General features: G+C 49.4%; 7 protein-coding genes across 7 annotated transcripts; 2 read left to right on the forward strand and 5 right to left on the reverse strand.

Moving 5' to 3' along the window:
- Nucleotides 1–329: 329 nt before the first annotated feature.
- On the reverse strand, nucleotides 330–3,028 carry SWA2 (auxilin-like clathrin-binding protein required for normal clathrin function; the record flags this gene model as incomplete). Its single annotated transcript, XM_064899476.1, has 2 exons — nucleotides 330–431; nucleotides 482–3,028. The coding sequence occupies 2 exons, from the start codon at nucleotides 3,026–3,028 to the stop codon at nucleotides 330–332; spliced, it is 2,649 nt and encodes an 882-aa protein (XP_064755433.1).
- Nucleotides 3,029–4,796: 1,768 nt separating this feature from the next.
- LTR64_005135 (uncharacterized protein) lies at nucleotides 4,797–6,244 on the forward strand (the record flags this gene model as incomplete). The annotated part of the gene is made up of 3 exons (XM_064899477.1): nucleotides 4,797–5,000; nucleotides 5,048–6,115; nucleotides 6,161–6,244. The coding sequence occupies 3 exons, from the start codon at nucleotides 4,797–4,799 to the stop codon at nucleotides 6,242–6,244; spliced, it is 1,356 nt and encodes a 451-aa protein (XP_064755434.1).
- Nucleotides 6,245–7,868: 1,624 nt separating this feature from the next.
- Nucleotides 7,869–8,360, reverse strand: LTR64_005136 (uncharacterized protein; the record flags this gene model as incomplete). Its single annotated transcript, XM_064899478.1, has 1 exon — nucleotides 7,869–8,360. The coding sequence occupies one exon, from the start codon at nucleotides 8,358–8,360 to the stop codon at nucleotides 7,869–7,871; it is 492 nt and encodes a 163-aa protein (XP_064755435.1).
- A 4,260-nt stretch (nucleotides 8,361–12,620) lies between these two features.
- Nucleotides 12,621–12,797, forward strand: LTR64_005137 (uncharacterized protein; the record flags this gene model as incomplete). The annotated part of the gene is made up of 1 exon (XM_064899479.1): nucleotides 12,621–12,797. One exon carries the CDS (start codon nucleotides 12,621–12,623, stop codon nucleotides 12,795–12,797), a length of 177 nt encoding a protein of 58 aa, XP_064755436.1.
- Nucleotides 12,798–13,627: 830 nt separating this feature from the next.
- LTR64_005138 (uncharacterized protein) lies at nucleotides 13,628–14,248 on the reverse strand (the record flags this gene model as incomplete). The annotated part of the gene is made up of 1 exon (XM_064899480.1): nucleotides 13,628–14,248. The coding sequence occupies one exon, from the start codon at nucleotides 14,246–14,248 to the stop codon at nucleotides 13,628–13,630; it is 621 nt and encodes a 206-aa protein (XP_064755437.1).
- A 1,547-nt stretch (nucleotides 14,249–15,795) lies between these two features.
- On the reverse strand, nucleotides 15,796–16,573 carry YFH1 (Mitochondrial matrix iron chaperone; the record flags this gene model as incomplete). The annotated part of the gene is made up of 2 exons (XM_064899481.1): nucleotides 15,796–16,158; nucleotides 16,211–16,573. The coding sequence occupies 2 exons, from the start codon at nucleotides 16,571–16,573 to the stop codon at nucleotides 15,796–15,798; spliced, it is 726 nt and encodes a 241-aa protein (XP_064755438.1).
- A 790-nt stretch (nucleotides 16,574–17,363) lies between these two features.
- GLT1 (glutamate synthase [NADH]) lies at nucleotides 17,364–23,977 on the reverse strand (the record flags this gene model as incomplete). The annotated part of the gene is made up of 4 exons (XM_064899482.1): nucleotides 17,364–20,247; nucleotides 20,299–23,656; nucleotides 23,711–23,751; nucleotides 23,799–23,977. 4 exons carry the CDS (start codon nucleotides 23,975–23,977, stop codon nucleotides 17,364–17,366), a joined length of 6,462 nt encoding a protein of 2,153 aa, XP_064755439.1.
- Between the last annotated feature and the right edge of the window lie 1,672 nt (nucleotides 23,978–25,649).

The following is a 25,649-nucleotide window of genomic DNA, read 5'->3' on the forward strand; positions in this document are numbered from 1 at the left end:
ATTTGGTGAGGCAGCAGTGTAGATTTGAGGAGTCAAACGGAAAGAGAAATCTTCAGCGTTCATATACGATGGAACAAGGTTTCGAGCCTCTACGATTTGCGGTATGGAGGTTGCAGAGGAGGTGAGGTGACTAGCCTCACGAACAACACAAGCCCGTTGAATAGATACGACTCTTAACCCAGCTTGGAAGCTGAACCGTCAGCATAACTGGTGAAATTCTAGATCGGTACAGTTCGTTGAGTCGATTTCCTGAAGTTGTAAAATGGATAGCACAACGCTATGCTGTAGAAACGCTCAAATTTGATTAAAAGCTATATTCATCTAGCATGTCATAAATTGTTCTCTGTCCTGAATTTATCCCACGCCTCGTTCAATGTGCTAAAGACAGCAGCAGCAATCATCCTCTGCTCAGTCGTCGCGTCCGTTGGAATCTGTCAACGTCGTTAGCATATTACACGTATCACCTCTCAATATCGCTTACTTTATCAGGATGACATTTCCCAATTCCTTTCATGTAGTGGATCTTGACTTTGTTCGGCAGAACCAGATCAGCCATACCAATCTTCTTCCAGCCCGCGCCTTCCCAGAGGACAGTATCTAGACTTGCAAGTAGGGCTCGCAGGTTGCCTTCTTTACCACCTTTCCAGCCAGTAATGCGAGCTGCAACGACATCTGCTAATGCAAATTTCTCATCGTCCAGCTTCTCAGCAGCTTGATTCTGCGCACGTAACGCAGATACAGCAGCGGCAGGTTTGGTAGATACAGGTGCAGTTCTTGGAGCGGCACGGGTTGGGGGCCGTCGCGCAGGAGCTGAAGTGGCAGCCTTGGGAGCAGCAGCTTTTTCAGCTCGAGCACGTCCTTGAATTGCCGCTGCACCTCCATGGCCATCCTCGACACATATTCTCCAAACTGTTGCAGCTTCGGACCACTTTTCGAGACTTTCTAGTGCTTCGGCCTTTCGCATGAGTGCCTTGCCATAATATTCGCGCATTGGTTTCGCAATGGTCTTGCCATCATCGTTCATGATGTCGATATTTTCTGCTTCGCCCTTCGATGGCCCGATAAGTGTGATCGCCTGGTCTGCATCCGAGATAGCCACTTTTGGTTGACCTGTCCGCAGAGCTGTGAGGGAGTGGTTGGTCAAAAGGACAATCTGTAGAGGATGCGAAGTAGGGATATGCCGTAGCGATGTACTGTATGATTCGTGGGCGGAAGAATAGTCACCTCGTTTGAAGTAGTCGTTTCCTTGGGCACGAGCGGTGTGTGAAGCCTTGAGGGCGATCGGACTAATTTGCGGAATTGTACGGGAAGGCGGAGGAGGACGTGTTTGAATTGGCGTTGCAGGCTTGACTGGCAGTTTTGATTGTTGTCGAGGTGGTGCTGATCTTGTGACTTGTCTTGCTGGTAAATTTTGTGACGGCCAAGAAGAGGAATCATCAAGTAATTCAGCATTGTCTTGAGACGAAGGTGCTGGAGCTTGTGGTTTCCGCCTACGAGCCGAGGAGACGTATGCTTGCGAAGCTTGGTCTTCCGCTACTTGCCTGCTAAGCATGTCGCGTGCTGATCTTGGTGCTTGCTGAGCTTTGGGTCGCATCATGCTAGCCAATGGGTCTTGCTGTGGCTGTGCGAAAACAGGCTGTGGACTGTGAGAGTCCCTCAGTCGTGAAGGCATTGCGGGTGAATGGTCTCGCGGAGAGTCAAAGTCTGCGCCAGACCTGTGATCAGGTCTTGAACGTGGCGGTGCTCGAGGGGGAGGAGTAGGTCGCTGCGAATCGAGCATGAGCGCTTCGTCGGTGACATTTAATTGCTGTTTCCTTAGGTTTGGCTTTTCTTGCTGCCGCCCACGTTCATCCGCCCTAGATCTTTGTGGAGCAGCTGGCTCTTGCATCCATTTAGGTGTGCTAGCACCAGACTCGGTGTCGGAGTTCAAGTCCTTTACCACTTGCTGAACCTGCTTTTGTGCTTGCTTCCAGAAAGAGCCAGCTGACTTGATGAAAGCAGTACCGAAATCTTGAGCAGCTTTCGCAGGATCGGTGGACAGTGTGGCCGAAAGGTCCCTTTGAGTAGTGGCTGAGCGATGGTCGTCTGGGTCTGCTCTGTGTCGCGATCTAGCTATATCTTGCTCTTCGAATCTTTCCTGCGACCGAGCTGGGTTGCGCCCTCTCGATTTCTGCTTTGCTTCTTCGTGCGCCTGATTGAGCAAAAGTCCAACAGCAGCCTGCACGTTGAGTCCGGTATCCGTGGCTTCCAATGCTCTTCTAGCCTTGCCGACAGGAAAGCCCATATCCACTAGCTCTGCCACAGCTTTGTCTTGAGGATGATCGGTTGTTGATTGAGGCTCAGGACTAGGTTGTCGTCTGACCGGCTCTCTTCTTGGAGGTGCTCTTTCTTGTATAGGCTTGCCCAAGTCTCCAAGGATATCATCGTCGTCAGCCACCGGAGACTGGTTCAATGCTGGATTGACGGCCTCCCGCGACGCGAGCTGTATCAGGCCGAATGGATCATCCTCCTCGGGGTTCGATTGTGAGTGTGCAGCCGAAGGAGTGTACTTGGGGTTGCTCGTGGTCGGCCCGTTGAAGGCAGCAAATAGGTCATCGTCTCCCTCAACCTTCTGGTGAGCGGATAGAGGTGTACCATTCGTGTTCTGTAGGGCCGGTGTGCTCCTCCCACTACCGAGATTGTTCCATACAGCATCGTTGCCAGCCCACTGGTTCTGCAACTGCTGCCTCTGTCCCACAAGTTGCTGTAGCTTGCTCTGCTCTCGCAGCTTCTGCTGCTCTTGGAGGGACAGATTCTTGTTGTCGCTGCTGCTGGAGAATGCCACAAGGTTTGCGAAGCTGTCGTTAGAAGGTGCAGGGCTCTTGGGAAGCGACGGCTGCGGAGCGTTGCTCGCCAAAGGTGACGCTCGACCTGAGACTGGCGGAGTCGGACCTGGCTTCAGGGAAGAAAAGGCGGAATAGTTCCCCTGCCCTGGCTTGTGGCCTGTGGCTGGTTTGGAAGACCAGTCCAGGCCGTTGAGGTCATTCATCGTACATTCATGAAGTCGTCGGTATACTATAGACGCAAATTACTCGTTTTCATACGAGCTATCGTCGTTGTGGCTCAAGACAAACGACAGCATGATTGTACAGACCGGAAAGTCGCATGTTCACAAACGAAAAGGATGGAGCCATAAGCCACACTGCCCTGGATTAACGCTCGCAAGATGTGGCTGTGCGGTCGGCTTCCCAGCCAAACTCCGTCTTCGTCACGTGACTGAGTTGATGTGAATCCTCGTTCACCATTGAAGATAGTCTCGTCCGACCATGCACGCTTTACTGATCGTACTGGTCTCTTCTAGGACCTCTTGCAAGCATATTCTTTACCGTTAGACATTTGATTCAAACGCTGCATCTGTGCTGGGCGTGGCCAACAAATCTTGTGCAACGACTCGGATATGACAAATCTTGACCGATTGCGCTCACTACCAATGTCGTGTGCCGAAGTATTGTTTGATGAAAGAGATATCAAGCTTTCACAGCTAGACAAAGCTACAAAATCCTGTTGCATGTCTGCGGAGCATTTCTTGACTCGTGTGATGCTCTTCCCTCAATTGCAAATCCTACGAGGTTTTATCTAGACACGCGGTATACGCAGAATTGACCACCAAGCCAATCGCCCTGCCCTGCAGTGCATATGCACTGCCAGAACCAGGGTTCCCGACGCGAAGTAAGGAAGTCCATGTCACTGCCTGATCGTCTCAAGAATGATTTCAATACATTGATCTCGCTTTCCAATCCACAAAAGAACGATGCTGTCAGTGGAATGTCAGCCTGTCTATATGACCTTGACTAATCACACAACTGTAGGTGAAGTTGCATTGCCTTTCTGCCGCAACCGAGATGGCGCAAGTCCTTGTGTTGAGCAGCCACGCCGGAGACGTTGCAAAGCTGGAGAAGCGTGTCATTAGTGGTAAACCTCGGTGACACGGACTACGACTAGTAGCTCGATGGAGATTCCATAGTACCGTTATCAGGGGTCGCATTCCATATATTGTTGCTGGTGCACTACTGGTATCCGCACGCGTCTACAGTAGTTTGAGCCGATGAGTAGCGTAACATTATCTAGTCGAAAGCACAAGAGAGACGAACATCATATCGTTGCAGCGGGTGGACAGCGGCTTGGGAAAGGTGTAAACTTAGTCGTGACCAAAAACGGTTTGCTACTGGACCCTTTTCTGCCCGGACAATGTGTTCCGCTTTTGTGCACGACTATCCAGGACCCCAGCGTTATTCGGCTGGTGAAAAAGCCGCTTTTGGCTTCACGGGCTAGAAAAGAAAGTCAATCTGAAGTTGTAAAGAAACTAAAATCATGCTCGTCCTAATTCTGAAGAAGGAAGGCACGACGGTTCAGCTTACTCTCGTCCATACCTGCCCAGTCTCTCACTCACTTCGTTTCATCCCACCATTGTCCTTCGTTAGAAATTGAAGTGAACTGTCTTGATCACCTGCGTCGATCGTTAAAGCATATCTTCTTCTGCGTGTGCGATTTGATCTGCATGTGGGCGTCCACTTTCTCAACTCAGTTGGGCCTAGTTTATCCGCCGACTTACGTCGGCTCTGGTGTGACAGGTCATATGCGACACAATGGGATTATTTAGAAAGAGGGATGCCAGGGCACAAACCCATCAAACTCAGTCGCATGGTAATGCAGTCTACAATCTCCAAGCTAGACATCGTACAAAACCTACAGACAAGTTATCAGACTATTCTCTGAAATCACCAAGTCTGATCACAACCAGCTCTCTACATAGCACAATGGCCAATTCGATACCCGAAATTGACATACCACCAGCACCTGATCCGATCAAGAATCCTGCACAGTATCTAAGAAGCATCTATGCAGTCAGAGGAAGATCGACGATCGTGCTAGACAAGGCCAAGCGAGATCAGCTGAATCATTTTGATGTTGATATGACCAAGTTTCAGGATACTGCAGATTATGTTGTCTCTATCATAAAGGTCAGTCTGGTGCCTCATAGACTCTGCTTCATGCTAACGTCGTTCAGCGTGATTTTGCACCTGATTATAGTTCAATACCACCTCATGGTCGATGGCAACATTTCGAGGTTGGTGGTCGACCACGCATAACTCAGCTACTTCAATCATGGCCGTCATCGCTCGATCAAACGGAACGAACGAAGCGTCTGGTCGATCTCTTTGTAGTCTCTGTGTTGCTCGATGCTGGTGCTGGCACGAAATGGACTTACACATCCAAAGAGAATGGCAAATCCTATGCTCGATCAGAAGGCCTGGCCGTTGCATCTTTAGAAATGTTCAAGACCGGCATCTTTTCGAGTAACCCTGCTAATCCACATCAAGTCGACGCTGCAGCGTTGCAAAAATTGACGACCGAACATTTGGCGAAAGGCATGCAAGTATCCGAGGCAAACCCAATGTCTGGTCTGGATGGTCGAGCAGCGCTTCTCTCACGGCTGGCTGTTGCACTACGAGGTCAAGTGGCTATGTTTGGCAGGGATGCACGGCCAGGAAATATGGTAGACTACCTGATCTCACATCCTGATACTGTGGCTGCTGCTGTCCCAGTAGTGCCATTGCCAATATTGTGGGAAGTCCTTATGGATGGCTTGAGCAGTATCTGGCCAACGACGAGGACGAGCATTAATGGTAAATCGTTAGGAGACGCTTGGCCATGTTCGACAATGCCCGGACCCGGTACTTGGGAGAACATTGTGCCATTTCACAAATTAACACAATGGCTATGCTACAGCATCATGGTACCAATGACGAAGTTATTGAATATGCAGTTTGCAGGTGCAGAATTGCAGACAGGACTTCCAGAGTATCGCAATGGTGGATTGCTGGTAGATACTGGTTTGTTGACATTGAAGGAAGCGGACACGGCTAGAGGTCTGAGAACATGGCACAGGATTATGCCTGATGACGCGACGGAAGTGGTACCAACCTTCGAGCCGAGTGACGATGTGGTTGTTGAATGGCGAGCTGTCACTGTAGGTTTTCTAGATGAACTCTTGTCCGCCGTGAACAATGGCTTGGGACTTTCGGGAAGCGATAAGTTGAGTCTAGCTCAGATGCTCGAAGCTGGGACTTGGAAGGTGAGTAATCCGTCTACTCAAGTCTCAGAACTAACATCTCCGTAGGGTGGACGAGAGATTGCACAAGTCTCCAGACCGAACACCAAGGGTCCACCCATAGGCATTATCTCTGATGGAACAGTCTTCTAGGCACGACATCGAGTTGAGAGTGATGTACAGACGGCTTTAAGAGCTTGAATACAGTATTGGTGGGTTTGATCAAGCCGAATAGTAAGTGGCAATGAGACCTCGCATGCTAAATCAGAATTACGGGTTGCCGCTCATACGATTTTCAATCTCACTTACCTTTCACTCGCTCCCAAGCCTTTGAATTCGTCCTGCACAACAGCAAATTGAATCTTCCTCTACTGTCTTGCGATCATCGTCTTTCGCAGCTATTCTCGTGTCTTCCACTGAGACAACTACAGTATGCTTGACTTCCTTGACCCAATTCAGTACAACGAGGATCGAGGAACTCGGCGATCGATCCGTGTAACACGTGTTACGAGGAGAACTCGACTCGACTGATTACATCGTTTGGATATTGGATTTATCGTTCACTCGGACAGACTTACAATGCAATGACTCTCGATCTGTGCAGCAATGTGCATCTCCTTCTCAGTTTCGCGATGTATATCACCTTAGAGCGTGCATATGCACCCCCAGCAACACTCGACATCTCAGATTATGTTTATTTAGATGTCACCGCTCTCAACATCAAGAAAGGACTGGACACTGATGAGCGATTCTTGTGGATACATTCAAGTTGCTCGATATAAGAGCATATGAGATGCGCCGCATCAACACAGTTACTCAGAAGCTTTTCGAAGATGAGATGCTGGCTTGACTGGCTATAGACAGTCTGAACCTCAAGCAGGTTAGTGAGCAGGCTAGAGCTGTATTCAAGGATGTCACAGGGACTAGAGACGAGGACATTGAAGAAGAGCTGAAAAAGGAATATCTATTTCATGGAGTGGACAAATGACTTTACGAAAATATCGAGTGAGTCAGATGGGAACACATTCGGTTTAACGGCTCGCCCGACTCACGGAAGCAGGCAAAAAAGTCGTAGGCTATGTATAGTACGTCCCATCATCTGTGATGTCGAGGACAGAGATAGACGGCATGAGGTTGACTGCATCTCCTCAACCATGTCTAAAAGCATGTCGATCGAAGTCTTCGACACCTTCCGCGTCTTCATGTGAGCTCCTCCAAATTGAAGATGATTTGCTTGTGCTCGTTGGTCATCTTGGTTGACTATTAGGCATTGTGGCTCTTCACAGATGTCGCTACCGATCAACCTACGATCATAGCGAAAGAGAACTGCTCATCAGCGTACCTATAGGCATCAGTGACACTGCCAGACCGATCGCAGGATAACATCGAGCTTGCTAGAAAATGGACAAAAGGACTGCAGTGAGTATCACGAGCATCCTGGAGGCAAAAACCATGTACTGAAGAATTTGTTCTCTGACGGTACGTCCTTCACCACAAATCAATATCTACGAGATGTCGTGACTCTGCCTCCCAACTCTAGTTCCTGCCTACCTGGATTCGGTGAAGTGAGTCTTTCAGCAGGCTAGTTTTGTCAGCGAATCATGTGTGGTGCCCCTTTTCGACGCTAAAGCACTGACCTTAGCATAGCTCTCCGCGTCGCCATCGAGCTAGACAACGAGAAGATGAGGATGTGTGTACAGAGATGTGCTCATTCAGGACACCACAACTCATAATTTGCACAGTGACCCTGTCGTTAGTGTACAGCCTTGAGCTGGCGTTACCAGCCTTTGTCTCGTGCCGTAGTGATCTTCCCGTGATCTAGGCGGGTGAACTCCCTTTGAGGTGGTACATTCGCGTTCTGGTCACCGGTGCTATTGCCGTCCTTGTCTTCCCCAGCCTCCTGGTCTGTTTGCTTACGGTCTTTGTCTTCTGCTTGCATCGTACCTTCAGCGTGGTAGCCACACACCATTCTGAGTAACGGATCTTCACCTTCGAAATCCTCAAGCTCTCCGGCTAATAGTAGCCTGCCAGCCTCACGTATGCGTACCGCCAGTGTTCTATCATCACCATGACCCGTTTCCGTGTTCTGTCTGCTCGTAGCATTCGCCATTGAGCTTTCGATAGTGGTGGATTTGGTCGCTCGGGCGTTTCGTGGATCGGGATAAATCTTTTCTGTTTCGGCGATATCCTTGCGTAACTTCTTTATCCTCCTCTGCTTCTTACGTGTGAGAGGGCTTGGGTCACCAATGCCCCTATTTTGCTCAGACATTTCCCTTTTGATTCGATCCACTTCGACTTTGATTTGTCTCACCCGGTCGTGCAGACTTTCAAGGCCGACAACCATTCAGGTAGAGTAGTGATGTGCAAACGTCGGCTTTACTCGCATGTAGTGATATTGGGACTTGTTGGCATTCTACTCTGTGTCGGACGAAAGCCGGAGTGGGTGCAATTCAGACTGCAACAACTTGGAGTCATGTTGCAGGCTGGTCGAGCAGTGTCTGGCACATCCATCACCTTCACTGCCTCATTGTTTCCGGATGCTGGTAGATGCTGGAGTTTCTGCAAATCGTCTGTGAGCTTTTCACCCTCGATGAATTGCGTGGCGCAGGAACAGGCTGTATTGTAAATACAAAGCAGTCCCTTTGTGACTGGTAGTCGTATGTTATTCGTTAGGCTGGCCTTCCGTAGAAGTAGAGCGAAACTATACCCAGACCAGGGATCCGAACATCTCTGGTCACGAAAGTTGTGATTCTCCTTCAGCTCGATCGAAATAAATCCGTTTGCTCTAGGATAAAAGTATATCTCTTCGACCTATGCACTGCCAGTACGAGGCTTGCTCTCCCTCTCTGTCTTAAATTGCCATCGAGGTGGTGGTATAGTGTCGCCTGTGCTCATCTTCTAAGAAGTCGTTAGAAAATACTGACGGACGGCCGCCAAGCGAAACAAGTATCCATCAAGCAAGACACGTCTTGTCCAAGAGGATTTGGCTTGCCCCTGTGTGGCCTGGACAAGACCGGAGAAATCTCTCCTTTCCAGAACCCGCACGATCTTTGGCAAGGTCTCAGTCAACAGCCAGGATGCTTGGAACGGAAAGGTTGCTTTCCAGACGACTGGGATATGGCAAGTCGTTAGTCATTGGTATGCACAGAAGGTCATCTTCGAGGTGTCAGCTTCCAGCTCCATCTTCCCGGTTGCTGATGAGCGTCGCACGAACTGCAAACGCAGCAGGAGGACCTGCTCACACTGATCACTTCAGGGGTTGAGTCGTTTTTGCATGTTACTTGACAAGAGATCCTGATATCACAGATACACAAAACATAGGAACTGAAGGTAGTTGCAGCAATGATGTAGGCTTCGTCAAACCTTCCTTGAAGGACAACAGGTGGTCGCCGCTTGGAAGATCGGAGTCCTAAGCATTAGTTGTGACTACTAGCAGAGCCTAATGTGATAGCTACAACAATGCCATGAAGGCACGATGAGACCTCATTGTTTTGACGACCGCCTTTAGAGTGTACTGAAAATGCTTTGGTGAACACAAAACTCATTCTCATCTCGAAGTCCTTCCCATGCCTCTGTTGGACCTCATGTATCTTCCAGCTATGGCTGCCTCCTCAGCCCTCTTGAATAGCATCTCCGGCCGTGTTCTGGCAACGCAAACAACCCCGGTAGTATCAGTCTGTGCCGCACAAACGTCTTGGCCTGATTCCGGATTGAATGCGCAAATCGTTGGGAATTGAAGAACATTACAATCCGAATCATACTCGCATGATATGGAGGTTGCTCCCAATATACAGACAACCTGACCTCCGCATGTGGAGCTACGAGGCAAGCATCCCAGACATCCTACATTCTGGCCCACAGGGAAGCCCGTGTCATCGTAGCGGGTGTCGTAGCAGCCGATCGATGGATCACAAGGTGGGAGGGCACTATTGAAAGATCTTCGTCAGTGAAAACATTCCAGGAAGGAGGCGAAAGATTTTAGACAACTCGCAGCATGGTCAGTGGTCTCTCTATAACAGGACAATGTATTCTCGTTATGAGCTTTTTGTGCTGGGGATGGAGTACTTACGGTCTGCAGGTTGGAGCCACTGTAACGGTCGTGACTAACGACACCGTGGAGTAGATAGATACTGTGGTTAGCGTTATGGTTTTGGTGACGCTAGTGGTCGAGACCGTGTATACAGTTGTGTTTACCGTGGGTGTGACAGTTCTGCAACTATGTCAGCGCCTTGAAAGGTTCTATAACTTCTGATACTTACGTCGCGGCAATTGACGCGATTGTGATTGTTGATTTAGCTGTTACACTGACTGCGAGAGACGGGCGATCTGTGAATGTGATGGTTTGTTGTGGCAGGTTCAGACAAGTGCAGACGGTACCAACGACAGCATTAGCCTGTGATAAGAGGCTGCTAAATATGGACTGTTTGGCGTTGAGAGATGTGGTAGAGGAAGTCTTGCTTGTAGTCGTGGTGATCGCCGAGCTGGTCGTTTTGCTAGTACTGGTGGGCGTGGCGGTCGAAGCTTTGCTAGACGTGGTCGTGGCGGTCGATCGTGTCGTCGTAGTGGTAGTCCTGCCTGTAGTAGTCGTGCTTGACGATCCTGTCGTCGTCTTCGTAGTTCGAGTTGTGGTGGTGGTAGTGGAAGTGGTAGTTGTCGATGCGGTACGAGCAGCAGTCTGTCGTTTCTTGATGGCACGAGTGTAGACTGTCACAGTGCTATAGTAGACAGTGCTGATAGAGTATTCTGCGTCATAGAGGGTAAGTGTTTCTACGATCACACTTGCCGTCTCTGTAAAATCGGTCGCGATACGTGTTGTGGGTGACGCAGTAATCCTAAGTTGAGGTCAGTAAGGTTTCTAGGTACTCAGATGGTAAGTGTTGCAGTTACGTTATTGTTGAAGTACCGGCCATGGCTATGATCGTTTCAGTAGCGATAGTCACAATCTGCTCCGTGGGCGATGCCGTAAGTGTTACAGACACAGTCGAAAGAGGAAATTTTGAGTAGCAATAAGATACTGCAGGTTCGTATGCAGAAAGCTCCCGTGCGATAGTAGCATAAACTCCAGATGGACATGTCAAGGCTTGTGTCAAGGTTAGTAAGGCACAGATTGTGCAGACGTAGTAGAGTGGGAAAGCTGGTGACAACGACAGCATCGTGATTCAGTCTATCTAGACGATAGCAGTTTCACATAACAGACAAATCACTGTATAACGGACTCGAAGGGACTTTCTATAAATATCCTTTTCCATATTAACTGTAGTTGATTAGCGAGACCGTGGAAGCTGCTTCTTGTAGTGTGTCTGATCAGAAGTCCCCAGGACGAGGCATGCGTTTCGCTTAACGGTCATCCACCCTTCCACGGTGGATTGTCTCGTCGGGATTTTATCGAAAGAACCTTTCGCTTCGGGCACGGTCGAGCCAGGTCGATGCAGACACGTCAAAGTCAATGATACGAGGAGACCATTAGATCGCAGAGATGCTTGAGTTATGCCAAGCGAGGTAAGCTGGAAGCTTGGCTCAACCATTGAGTCAGCAAAGCGATGTCTGAACGAACAATTCTTGGACAAGTGGTGCAATGTACCCGTGTTGAGGTAAGTCTGGTCGCCCTGGGATCAAACACGACCTCTTGTCACGTCAGAGTGCGCGGATGGACTCAGCCATGTGTCAGTCCTCAAATAACAGCATATCGCATCGCGATAGTATTCGGGGTGCTTGTCTGGTCGGCAAGGAAGAAAAGTGCATTGGTCGGAGCGAAATCAATGTCATCCAGGTCCATTCCATCCAGCTTCCGGAAGGATTTCCATTAGTGCTGACGAGAAAGAGGTTAAGGTTTGAATTCGGTTCAATGCCAAGCATTGACACCATTTTGTCGGCTTGACAGCATGGTATGAGGCAGGAGCAGAACACAAAATTCACCAGAGCATTCAGGCGACTCGATCGCGCTTACATGACCTGATTGAAGGAATACCTGGTCTGTACACATAAGTCACATATACGAGGGCGGAAATTGTTTGTTGTGAGTAAATGGCCAGTGCGAAATTGAGTTCCGCCGAGGATACACTTTCAACTTCTGGTCAATCAAACAAATCACCGAATAACTGCAGCATCAGTGGTCGGAAAACACCATGGTCACAAGCCTGAAACCTACCAGTTCACTCAATTTAGTCAGCAAAAGCCGAGCCAGAAGACTCTCAGAGATGGGTGATGCTGACACTCGTGAATCTCAACGCAAGAAGTCAAAAGTCATGAGCAACAAGACTGGTACGGAATTAGCCAGACGACCTGCTAGTGATGGAGGCGCGAACCTCCCTGAAAACGAAGATGAGGACTCATTGATCTCACCACCAGATAGCAACAAAAAGCCCAAGCGAAGGAGAAGACGAGGAAAGAAAGGACAAGGAGCCAAGGTCAAAATCGAGGATTCATCTACTTCCGCCCACGACACTACGAAACCACCACCTCTGACTCAAACAAGTCCACACGTATGAGCCAGGCTCACGACAATGTCCCGGAAGGTGAAACAGAAGTCATGCCTGACAAAGACATCAAACTTGAAGACACGAAAAAGCAGAAAGGACGTCTACCATTATCAGACACCAATCCAATCAACAAGCCAGAGTCTGCCAACGAAGTCAAACACGAACCAACATCAGATGGCACAGACGAGGACGATTGGGAGGATATGAGTGACGAGGGCTATTATTGATTCGACTCCGACGGATACGGTGCACCAGAATTGTTCATGGCAGACCCAAGAGATAGGGAAGTGGCGGAGATTATTTATGGCGATGGAGCCGGCTTTGTCCCAGATTTCTTCTCAGATGGTAATTATCTACGATGATGGCTCAGGTTTCAGCACATAGCTACAGATCACGTGGAGCACAGGGGGAACTATGCGGTTGAGACGATGGTACGATCAAGATGACGAAGCTCAATATTAGGCTTTGATATGCACGGTCATTCACTCATGATGTGTCTTCACTGATTCCAGCATCCTAGAATAAAGTCTTCGGCCGCCACTTGATCCCACGTCGTGATACAGGTTTCTGAGCATCCGCATATTGGCGATGTTGAAGGAACTTGTGTATATGTATAGATTGGGAGCAAGGAGTCACGAAAGTATCCAGGGTTCTATACTTTCGCAGGAACGGAGTGTGGTGTATTACCGATGCTAGTAGCTAGCTCATGTAGCAAATGACTCTCGGAGTCGCTCCTGGTCGTCAGGCAGGCTTTGATCCACCACTGTGTGCCCAATACCACAGCAATCAGGACTCTGTATCCTACAACCTGTCGCAAGCCGGTGTACCGTGACACGACCTGACAGATGTTATATCGTGAGGTAGTGCGAAGCCTGCCTTGTTTGCTCAACAGGATGCTAAGGCATTAGCCCGATGCAGAAATATGTCGGAACTGTGCTTGGGATCAAGTCGAGGACACATTATGCGAGCCACGGAAAGCCTGTCAGTGACCACTGCTTTCATTGTGCTACAGCAAACATTCGTCGAGAACTCATATCTGTCCGCAGATGCCGATGCATCAAAGAGCCATAGCATCGAATGTTCCATATCTCACATGGTCGTAGTTGCTTAGCATGAAACCTAATCTTCGTTCAGTATCCTGGCCAATCTGCCTCCGAGCTGAAATCTTGTCCATGTTATGGATGTCGATGTAATAGTGCACCCCCGCCTCTTGGAAGAAGGCAGCGTCGGGCTCTATTCTAGGCAGTTGTGTTGCGTCTGTTGTTTGGCCAGAAGATTCTGCAGATGCCAAAGGCCGACCAATTGTCGCGCCCCTTATCTTCGTCTCAACCGAGTCCGAGCCTCCATACCAGCAGTCTAGGCTTGAGAGAGGAGTGGCAGCTGTCTTGACTGGAATTTTCTTATACGTATAGGCGTCGAAAGGCTGACCGCAGGACGGGGATTCATCGTTGGAGGTATACAATATCGGTCTGTCTTGTTGCGGAGGATACCCTTCCTCAGTAACATGGTCGTCAAAGAGGAGTTCGGCGGAAAAGAACTGAAAGTAAGTGTCTCCTGAGCCGTGACAGTAACATGCGGTGGTGGTAACATTGAAGAAGGCTACACCAATGGTGTCGCAAATGTCTGCGCTGTAAAGATGAAGGATCGTTGCGCTAGCGCTAGCAATGATACTGAACATGGTGTACACTAGCAAGTCCACAATGGTGAACGTTCTGCTGTGTGTTAGCATGGTTTCGGTTGACTGTGTGGAAAGGTTGCGTTGAATGCTGCAAGAAGTTGTAGATGGTGCTGTTCTGGATTGAACTTGGGAAACACAGGCCGTCAGCTCAGACACCAATCGAGTTTATAGACCACACCTCTTTTGGTTCCATGGTGTCGGCAGCCCTGCCGTTGCACTTAATGACAATGAGCATGCTTTCTCGGATATTAGTACCTCGTACAGTCTCTCTACTGGCATTGCAATCCATTGGCTTGCGGAACCACGTTATAGGATTCCGAGTCGGTTGTTTATCTCCGACCAAAGGCAGCTATTCGAGGTATAATGTGCGGGTTTGTCATCTTGATTCTAGTCTTGTCGCACGAGTTGATTTGCTTCGAGCTTTGAGATAGTCGTACTGGCTTGTACCCACGGTACGATTCGTTGCAGCTTCGTTAGTGCCCGCTTCCGTAGGACTCTGCCGAGAATCTGTCATATCAATCCAAATATCGTAAGCGAGAAAATGGTCCTGAATATGATCTTACCTCCGATTGTACTCATATATTAAGGCCCGTCAGCTCGATACCTTCAACTGGGACCTCTCACACCTGCCATCAAACCACACAAGCAACCCACCCTAACGCACCTCGACATGAAGTCCGTGAGCTTTCTTCTTCCCCTCTTTCTTGCGGCCACCAGCCTCGGAGCATCGATGAAAGACCAGCTTCAACAAGCAGATACAGGTCATTTAAACAACAACCTCGGTTGGTGACTCGGCCACGGATGCCACCACCGACATGAATGTCGCAAACGTTAGTATGAAAGACAGGACGAGGGTTGTAGCTAACATAGTCAAGATGCGACAATCAGCGACGGGATTGAATGCCAAGCACTTGGTGGATGTCTCTGAGGATACTGCTATGGATGGACGACATCATATCAAGACAGTAGTGGTGGAACATAAAGAACAGGGTGTGTTTCCATGCTGGGTCTTTGGCTCCTGTCGACCTCCTGCCGACATGACAGGTAAGAAATGAGGCAACCGTAGTCGCTGGTGACTGGTAGTCTTAAAGGAGGAGTTTGATGGCTCGATGTTGGCAAAGAAAACTGAGAGATAAGGTGTAGCGAAGGTGGGAAAGCGAGAGCACTCACTGTGAGGAACGTCACACTAGCAGTACTTGAATACTTGACAAGCAAGAGGGGAAGAACACGTACCATACTTGGAATTTGTTCATGCAGTTTCGTTCTGTGGTAAGAGCTCTCCATAACTCATGCTGTATCTTGTAATTGTGGTGCGATAGTGGCGTGCTATTATCACAATGAGCCATTAATGCACTTTGCACGCCTCCAGATCCAGGTATCTAGCTCGTAGATGTGTAGACTGGAAGGTATGCTCGGTTCCTTGCTAGAATCCAGGTAGGCCTCTAGAATTCGGGGTCCTGACTTGCCCAACTTAATCTGCGACCCTCGTTGTGGTGTGCCGTGGCTTCCGCGCTCACCCCTCCAACTTGGTGGATAGTACCAGGTCCCTAGCCTTCTACATCTCCACCACCACTCTTACCTGGACCTTCTCGACCAGGTGTCGCATCTGTCTCATCAGGTTTCGCTACCACGATATCAAGCTCTTCTTTGATCAGATCACTTAATCCAGTTCCATCTCTGAGGTAGATCCATTTTCCACCACCTAGTTGCCCGTCGTCGCCCATTGCGCCGCTCGAGCCCTCGGTGTCTTGCTTGCTGTTCATGGCGTCGTGAGAGGTTGTTGTTGCCAACACCCAGTCGAAACGTTTGGGACCGGATTCGGGAGAGGAAAGCCAGATCTGTTTGTTGGGTGGTTGCTTGTTGATCACATATGTGCCTTTCTGAGGATGTGTAAGTGTCAAGACACCGGCCTGTGTCACTTGATTAGTTTGGATTGAACGTAGTCAGTGGAACTGGACTCACACTATATTCAACCTCCAATCCTCTCTGTGCATCATTGTCGGCTGTCTCTTCCAGTACTAGCTGCAGTGTGTTCATATACTGATCCGCGATCTCGTTGTACTCAGCCTCGTTAATATCCGCAGCTTGTTTGATGCTCGTGCTCGAGTCCTGTGTCTTTGGAGGCTCTGGATCTGACGAATCTGGCAGTATGCTTATTCTCGACGAAGGATATGTTGAGAATGCTCGTTTGGAAGGTATCCTCCCAGAAAGTGATGAGTGTTTCTGGGGGACTGAGAATGCGGCTATGGGTCTGACTGAGAGACGAGTTGTCGATCTGAGAACTCTAGCACTCGCTCGTGCTGACAGGAGCTGAATGGACTTCATCGTTGCAGGTGAGGATGAGCTTGAACAGTGCTGGAATAGAGTCGTTGTGTATGCCAAATTGCTTTGTCCAGAAACTGTGCAACCAGCCTGACAAAGCACTATACGTGTCACTGACGCAAGATGGAGGGTTCTTGAAGAAGGCCTACACTTCACTTCGTGTGCATGGCTGTTTGAGCTGGACAGGGAGCTTGCCCTGCTGTATGACGATTATTGGTGGAGGTGAAGCTTTGCCGAACTTTGAGCCATTTGATTGGCCAGTTGCTCTTTCTCGGCGAATGGTGGGGCTCTATGCCAGCACACACCACAACGGCCTCATTTGACACGAACTGATGGAAAGGCTCTGCAAAACTTTCATGAAAAATTGTTTGTCTCGTTACAGACACGCCTTTTCTGTTGATGTGCAGCTTCATTTGGGTGAACAATGTGGTAGCAGAAAGGGATGGTCTACAACCAGGCGGGTTTGGACTGGAATGGAAGTGAGCAGGAATGTGGAGTTTAGCAGGTTTATTCTGGTAAATACATTGACTGTACATATTTTGTATTTGTAGACCTCATCGGCTCTTGAGGCATGAAAGACATTGATAAAACATCATAACCTCGCTTCCGTCTAGATCGTGATCTAGAAACCATCATCATCCGTTAATTTTGCACATCATCAAAATAGGGTATCTTGCACATGACAACCGTTTCGTGACGCTCAAAGAAATCATACCATTCGCTCCGTCTAATTTCATGCATATCAGCAGAAGAAAATTATCACAAGGTTCCTCAGGCCTCATGACTCAGATCTTTATGATGAAGATGCAGCTGTATCAACCTTTCCTACACCTTCCGAAGCATGAGCCATGTCGCCATTCATCTGGGCCTTTGGCTTGCTCTTGGGCACAGCATCCATGTGGTTGCGTCGGATAATGCCACCAGTGACTGGCAAGAGCGAACCCTCTCCAATCAGGTAGCTGTCGACTTGTCTTGCACATTGTCGACCTTCGTTGATGCCCCATACAATAAGCGACTGGCCACGTCGGCAATCACCAGCAGCAAACACACCTGGGATATTAGTGTCATATTGTCCCTTTGGTGTCTTGATGTTCTTTCGTGGATCAAGCTCGACCTGTCCTTCAAATAGTCGATCATCTGGACCCAAGAAACCCATAGAAAGCAGTACAAGATCGGCTGGGAACAATTGCTCGGAGCCCTCAACAGGCTTCATATCCCATCCACCTGAGGCCGTCTTGGTCCAGTTGACACGAGCAGTCTCGATACCGGTAACTCGACCATCTTCACCAGTGAATTCCTTGGTCATGACACAGTACTCACGAGGATCTTTGCCATAGTGTTGCTTGACCTCTGTGTGACCATAATCCACTCTGTAAATTCTTGGCCACTGTGGCCATGGGTTATCGCGAGCTCTCTCTGGTGGTGGTTGTGGAAGCAATTCGAAGTTGGTGACTGATTTGGCACCATGTCGCAGAGACGTACCAATGCAGTCGTTACCAGTATCACCACCACCAATGACCACAACGTGCTTGTCTTTGGCAGAAATGTACTTGGCGTCCTCCAGCTGAGAGTCTAGCAGAGATTTGGTGTTGGCGTGCAAGAACTCCATAGCAAAGTGAATGCCAGAGAATTCTCGGTTCTTAATCTTCAGGTCTCGGGCGACTTGAGCACCAGTAGAGATAACCACAGCATCGTTCTCCTGTCGCAGCTTGTCCAAGTTGATGTCGCCACCAGGTCCGACCTGAACGCCAGTAACCCACTTAACACCTTCGGCAGCCATTAAGTCGACTCTTCGTTGTACAATGCGCTTGTCAAGCTTCATGTTGGGAATACCGTACATCAAAAGTCCACCCACTCGATCGGACTTCTCGTAGACAGTAACTTCATGACCAGCTCGGTTCAGCTGATCAGCAGTAGCCATACCTGCTGGTCCAGAACCAATAACTGCCACTTTCTTTCCAGTTCTGTACTTGGGTGGATCTGGCACCATCCAGCCCATCTCGAAGCCTTTGTCGATGATTGCGCACTCGATTGACTTGATACCCACAGGATCCTCGTTAATTCCAAGAACACATGCACCTTCGCATGGAGCTGGGCAGACACGGCCGGTGAACTCGGGGAAATTGTTGGTCATGAGCAATCGGTTAAGAGCATCTTTCCATTGCCCCTGGAACACCAATTCGTTCCATTTGGGAATGATATTGGAGATTGGGCATCCAGTATCGGACTGACAGAATGGTACACCACAGTCCATGCATCGTGCCGATTGGTACTTTAGCTCATCTTCGTTGAGTCGAGAAGAAAGCTCAGCCCAGTCCTTGACACGAGTCTGTGCTGGTCGGTACTTCTCACTTCTGCGGGTGTATTTCATGAAACCTCGTGTTTTGTCGAGGACGAGTGCAGACTTTTGTTTGGCCTTCTTCTCGTCGCCGTTGATACCTTCTTCAATGTCAAGCATGTCAGCTTTCTTCTGCTCTTTGTCATGCTTGTCATTGGTCTTGGTGATATTCTCCTCGTGGAGTGTTCGCACAGCCTGGCCAGGAAGGATCGGAAGGGGATATTCGGCTCGCTTGGCGTCCTCCGCAGCTTTGGCATTCTCTTCGAGGACCCGCTTGTAATCAACTGGCAGGACCTTCACGAAGCGTGGGAGGGCACGGTTGAATTCAAGCAGAATTCGGGCCGCTAGCTCAGATCCAGTGTAGTGGTGATGATCTTCAATCATGCCGCGGAGGAAGGCAATCTCAGCTGGGTCTTCCACACCAGAGACCTCAACCATCTCCATGTTGATCTTGGAGTGGAAGTCCTGGTGCTTGTCGAAGACATAGGCAATACCGCCAGACATACCAGCGGCGAAGTTTCGACCAGTAGTGCCAAGAATGATAACACGTCCTCCAGTCATATATTCGCAACCATGATCACCGACACCTTCAACGACGGCATTTGCGCCAGAGTTTCGCACAGCGAAACGTTCAGCCGCAACACCTCGGAAGTAGCAGTCACCCATTGTGGCTCCATACAAGCACACATTACCGATCAAGATGTTCTCCTCAGCCTTGAATGTCGCTGCTCGAGGTGGGTAGACAATCAGTCGACCACCAGAGAGACCCTTTCCGACATAGTCGTTGGCGTCACCTTCAAGCTCAAGGGTAACACCAGGAGCCAGGAATGCACCGAAGGATTGACCGGCTGAGCCACGGACGTTGGTGTGGATGGTGTCCTTTGGCAGGCCAGCCTCGCCCTTGCGCTTGCTGATGTGGTAGGACAGTGTTGCACCTAATGCTCGATCGGTATTGACGATATCGGTCTCAATTCTGCATGGCAGGCCCTTCTCGAGAGCAAGTTCTGATTCAGCAATGAGCTTATTGTCAAGTCGAGTGTGAAGCTTGTGATCCTGCTTGCGGACGTTGTAGGTCGCAACACCTGGTCGAATGGAGTGAGCTGGTGTTAAGATCAGGGACAAGTCAATGTTAGCAGTTTTTGGGTTACGGAGGTCCTCCCGCATCTTCAGTAACTCAGCTCTTCCGACCATTTCGTTGACGCTTCTCAGGCCCAGCTTAGCCATGATTGCACGCAGTTCATTCGCAATATAATAGAAAAAGTTAATAACGTGCTCGGGCGTACCCTTGAACTTCTTTCTGAGGTCGGGGTCTTGAGTCGCTATACCCACTGGGCAAGTACTGTGATCGTTAGTACATCAACTGGGATGTTTTGGGGTGTATTTCACTTACTTCAGGTGGCATTTCCGCATCATAATGCAGCCCATGGCGATCAGAGGTGTTGTAGCGAACCCCCACTCTTCTGCACCAAGTAAACAGGCAATAGCGACGTCTCTTCCGGTCCTCAGTTGACCATCAGTCTGCACAATGACACGGCCTCGAAGGTCATTGAGCACAAGCGTCTGGTGGGTCTCTGCGAGGCCCAGCTCGAAGGGAAGGCCAGCATATTTGATACCAGTCCAGCGGGAGGCACCAGTTCCACCATCGTGACCGGAGATCAGGATGTGGTCAGCCTTGGCTTTGGCGACACCAGCAGCCACAATACCGACACCTACCTCAGACACAAGCTTGACCGAGACACGAGCTCGAGGGTTCGAGCACTTCAAATCGTAGATGAGTTGCTTCAGATCTTCGATAGAATAGATGTCGTGGTGAGGTGGAGGTGAAATCAAACCGACACCAGGAGTGGAGTGTCGTGTTCGTGCAATTGACTTGGATACTTTGTGACCAGGAAGCTCACCACCTTCACCAGGCTTAGCACCTTGAGCCATCTTGATTTGCAGCTCATCAGAATCAGCCAAGTAATTTGATGTCACACCAAATCGTCCTGAGGCAATTTGCTTGATAGCAGATCGCATAGAATCGCCGTTCTCCATCTTGAGAGAACGCTCTGGATCTTCGCCACCTTCTCCAGTATTGGACTTGCCACCAAGTCTGTTCATGGCCACGGCCAAAGTAGAGTGTGACTCCATGGAGATCGAACCATAAGACATAGCACCAGTGACGAATCTTCGGACGATTTCAGTCCATGGCTCGACTTGATCAATAGGTACAGGGGTTCGCTGCTCAAAGTCAAAGTCGAGCATACCTCGAAGTGTGCAGTTCTTGATCGACTCGTACTCGGAAAGAGAGTAAGCCTCGTAAGACTTGTCGTTCTTGGTTCTAACAGCGTCCTGGATGTTGGCCATGCTGGTAGGGTCGTTGATGTGAGGTTCGCCACCATCTCTCCAGTGATATTCACCTGACTCAGCAAGGCCTGGAATTTGTCTGATCGTTCTGTTCGGAAAGCCCTTCTCATGCATAGCGAAAGCATCTTGAGCGATCTGCTCGAAGGTGATACCTCGAATACGTGTAGCTGTACCAGCGAAGCATCGATCAATGACCGAGTCGTCAACACCAAGAGCTTCGAAAATTTGAGCACCCTTGTAGGACTGCAGAGTCGAGATACCCATCTTGCTCATGACCTTCAAAATACCTCCATCGCAAGAGGCCTTGTAGTTCTCGATGATTTGCTGATCGTTGAGCTTCTTCTTGATCAGACCTTCACGGTTCAGCTTGAGAATGCATTCCATAGCAAGATATGGATTGATGGCATCAGCACCATAGCCAACGAGCACACACATGTGGTGAACCTCGCGAGCTTCGGCAGACTCAACAACCAAAGCGACTCTGGATCGCCACTTGTTTCTGACCAAATGGTGATGCACCATACCAGTCGCAAGTAGAGATGGAACAGATACCCTGTCGGCTGATGTCGCTCGATCTGTGAGAATGATGATTCTATCCTCGCTTTCGATTGCAGCAGTAGCTTCGTCGCAGATGCTGTCCAGAGCTTCCATGAAACCATCGACACCGTCCTTCTTATCGAAAGTGATGTCGATCGTCTTCGCGGTCCACTCCTTGTGAACTTTGTGCATGTTCTTGATTGCGTTGAAGCTCTCAATTTCCAGGATGGGAGATGGCATCAACAGACGACCACATTGAGAAGCATCCATTTCCAACAAATTGCCCTGTGGACCGACATAGCATTCCAATGACATAACAATGGCTTCACGGATGGGATCGATGGGTGGATTTGTGACTTGAGCGAAAAGCTGTCGGAAGTATTCATATAGGAGTCGTGGCTGCTGTGCCAGACATGCCAGAGGAGCGTCGTTGCCCATGGATCCAAGCGCTTCCTTGGAGTCAGCAGCCATGGGACCAAGTAAGAGAGAGATCTGCTCAAAGGTGTAACCGAAAGCCTGTAGAAGAGGGTCTTGCTGGATAGTATGTTCAGTAAGCTCCCATTTCAGATCTGACTTTTCGCCAACCTCCTCGATCACCTTGGGCAACTTGAGAAGATGCTTGTCGAGCCATTGCTGGAAGTTTTGTCTTGTAGCGACTTGGTTCTTCAGCTCGGAGTCATCGATGATGCGACCAGCCTGTGTATCGACCAGCAACATTTTTCCAGGCTGCAAGCGGCCCTTTTGGATGATTCGCTCTGGCTCAATAGCAATTGTACCGACCTCAGAGGCGCAAATGATACGATCGTCATCAGTGACATAGTATCTGCAAGGTCTGAGACCATTTCGGTCGAGGTTCGCACCGCAGTATCTTCCATCTGCGAATGTGAACAGCGCAGGACCGTCCCACGGCTCCATCAAGCAAGCAGCATACTCGTAGAAAGCCTTTTTCGCAGGATCCATTGCCTGATTGCCTTGCCATGCCTCAGGAACCATCATCATGACAGCTTCTGGCAAAGACATAACTCGATTCATAACAAGCATTTCGAGCACATTGTCGAATGCTGCAGAATCAGATCCACCGTCCTCAACAATAGGGAAGAGTCTCTCGAGCTCCTCACCAAACAGATCAGACTTCAGTACACCTTCTCTTGCTCTTTGCCAGTTCTTGTTTCCTCGTAGTGTGTTAATTTCACCGTTGTGAGCAAGCCATCTGAGTGGCTGCGATCGGTCCCAAGAGGGGAAAGTGTTTGTCGAGAATCGAGAGTGGACCAGAGCGAAATGCGCCTCGTAGTCAACGGATACGAGATCGTGGAAGTACTGGTAGACCTGAACAGGAGCCAATTGACCCTTGTAGACAATGTTCCTGTTGCTGAGGGAGCAAACGTAGAACCATGGCTTCCATCGTGCATCGTGAGAAACAGACTTTCTCAGCACGTATAGCTGTCTTTCGAACTCCAGCTCATCAAACTGCTCTGGATCTGTGTTCTGTGGCTTGTTGCCGTCACCATATGCGGATTGAAGTACGACAAAAGGCTGCAGTATGATTGGTTCTCTGGAGTGTGCAGCTGGACCTAGCAGAGTAGAATCTCGAGGAACCTCTCTCCATCCTAGTGTCCGCAAACCTAGCTCTTTCGCAATCTCTTCGAAGGTAGTGGTTGCAGACTTCAACATCTCAGTATCGGGCTTGAAGAACAGATTACCAGCAGCATATTGTCCTTGAGGAGGGAGCTCTATGCCGACTTCGCGGGCAAAGTTCTTGACAAAGAATTTGTGAGGGATCGAGGTCATGACACCGGCGCCGTCACCGTCTCGTGCATCAGAACCGACGGCGCCTCTGTGTGTCATGTTGCATAGTAGATTCCGTGCTGAGCGAATCTGTTAGCCGCCTGAATAGAGCTTGCCACTCTAGAGCAACTTACCATCGCTGACGATTTTGTGGCTCGGCTTGCCTTTGATATTGCTAGAAAGTCGTCAGTCGAGCTCGTGGATAGTAAGAATACCACATACGCAGCAAAGCCCACACCACAAGCATCCTTCTCGAGGCTGGGGTCATACAGACCCTGCTTCACGGGCAGAGCCCCTCCCCAGCCATAGCCCTTCTCGGGCTGGTATGGAGTGTACTCCTCTGATACTTCGACCTCGCCGTTCTTCTTCAGTTGTGCGAGTTCCTCCACGACCAGACCCATTCTATCGTCGACTGGCGACGTTGCAGGCAGGTAGTATGGAATGTAAGGATCGTGTGGCAAGCTGTTTCTACTGTTGCCGAGAATGTCTATCAGCTGATAACAGTTGTCTATTGAGTGCGGTACAGTGGCGAAGATAGAGGGAGGAATATCAAGGAACGAACAATCTTTTTTTCTTGTGGCCTGGTAGAAAAAGTACTGGTTAGCTTGAGGCAACTTCCAAAGCTTTCATGGCCACATCCAGCGCGATCGAAAGTGTCTGATTCTGTGCACAGAAAGAAATTGATAAGTGGGGTTGGTCTGAACAGAGCAGTCGGACGAATCAGGGCGAGGCAATAAGAAACACGAAGACTGCGATGCCCGATCGACGTGGAGTTAGGTCATTGATTTTACTGCTGTTACTGCTGTTCTTCGCATTTACTCCCACCTCACAAAAAAAGAGTGCTTGGGGATCTACTTCTTACTTCACGACAAAGTTTGGACGAGCTGCAGGCTGTTCTGGTGTGCCGGAGTCGCATGGCAACGCGACCAATTGTCGTACAGCTTTCTAGGATAAGCACATTGTTAGCTGCTCGTTAAGGTCTAAACGTCCTCTCAGAGCTTGCTTGTGCATGAACATGCAGAGCATGACCGAAGACTCCCCTTTGACCCCATCAGCGTGCGTTTGAGATTCGCACAGTCGGCACTGATAAGGCCAAGACAGCCAATCACATACATGGCTTTCCAAAAGATGCTTCGAATACATTTCGTCGATGAATGCCTGGCTCAGGTTGTACTGCTGGCACTCTGACCGGGCGCTGCCTTTTTCACACTCTTATGGCTGAGGCGCTTAAATTGCTCTGTGTCATCGTTTCTCATACTTCAACTACTTCTTGTGTCCACTCGATTATTGCGAGGCAAAGACATGAGCATGTGTCCGAGAATGGCCGAGTCTTTCTCGTAGCTATTGCTGTCTGGACCTGGACGGACACATGGACCAGCAGGAGTTGAAATCAAAGCACAGATCCAGCGACCGTTGCCACCCCTCTGACACTAGAGACAAAAGATCAACGGGTTCTTCCTCGGCTGTTGTGTCGGATAGCTGCGTATTCGAGGACGCGATCAAAATTTCTTTCCAGTATATCAACAACTGAACAGCATCTGAAGATACAGTCAACTATGAGCACCCCACGTTTAGGACTTTATTTTGCCTAAGCTACAAGTAACGACGGCAGCATCGCGCACCGACAAAGCGAGAAGTTCAGAGCGAGCTGCTCTTCCAATTCGTGAGCGCGAGCATGTGGTGTAATTACTGTGCAGCTATGGATCCCGTCTCCCGAAGTTAAGATCCGACCGATGTCGCACAGAAATGTGGATTGGTCAATCTTGTTTCATCCCGCAGCTTGCTTGTGTTATACTTTCGATGTGCCTTGCTGAGCATTCAGAAGCTTTTCAGAGTGACAGAAGCACGGTGGTATTTTCCAGCTCTGTCTTCTGTGGCTGCACGTCGCAGTCACTTCGAGACCATGCGCGACAAGAGAGTCCTCAATGCTCATTTCACCGAAACCTCGGCACGTGAAAAGAAAATGTTGCTACACAAATTCCGTGCCTGATTTCGCGACCGAGAAGACTTTTTACAAACATGCCCCGCTGGAGACGTGAGAGCATCCGCTCAGATCTGGCCGTTGTCGTGAAA

The sequence above is a fragment of the Lithohypha guttulata genome (assembly GCF_036872675.1).
Source record: "Lithohypha guttulata strain CCFEE 5908 chromosome Unknown scaffold_3, whole genome shotgun sequence".
NCBI classification, from domain to species: domain Eukaryota; kingdom Fungi; phylum Ascomycota; class Eurotiomycetes; order Chaetothyriales; family Trichomeriaceae; genus Lithohypha; species Lithohypha guttulata.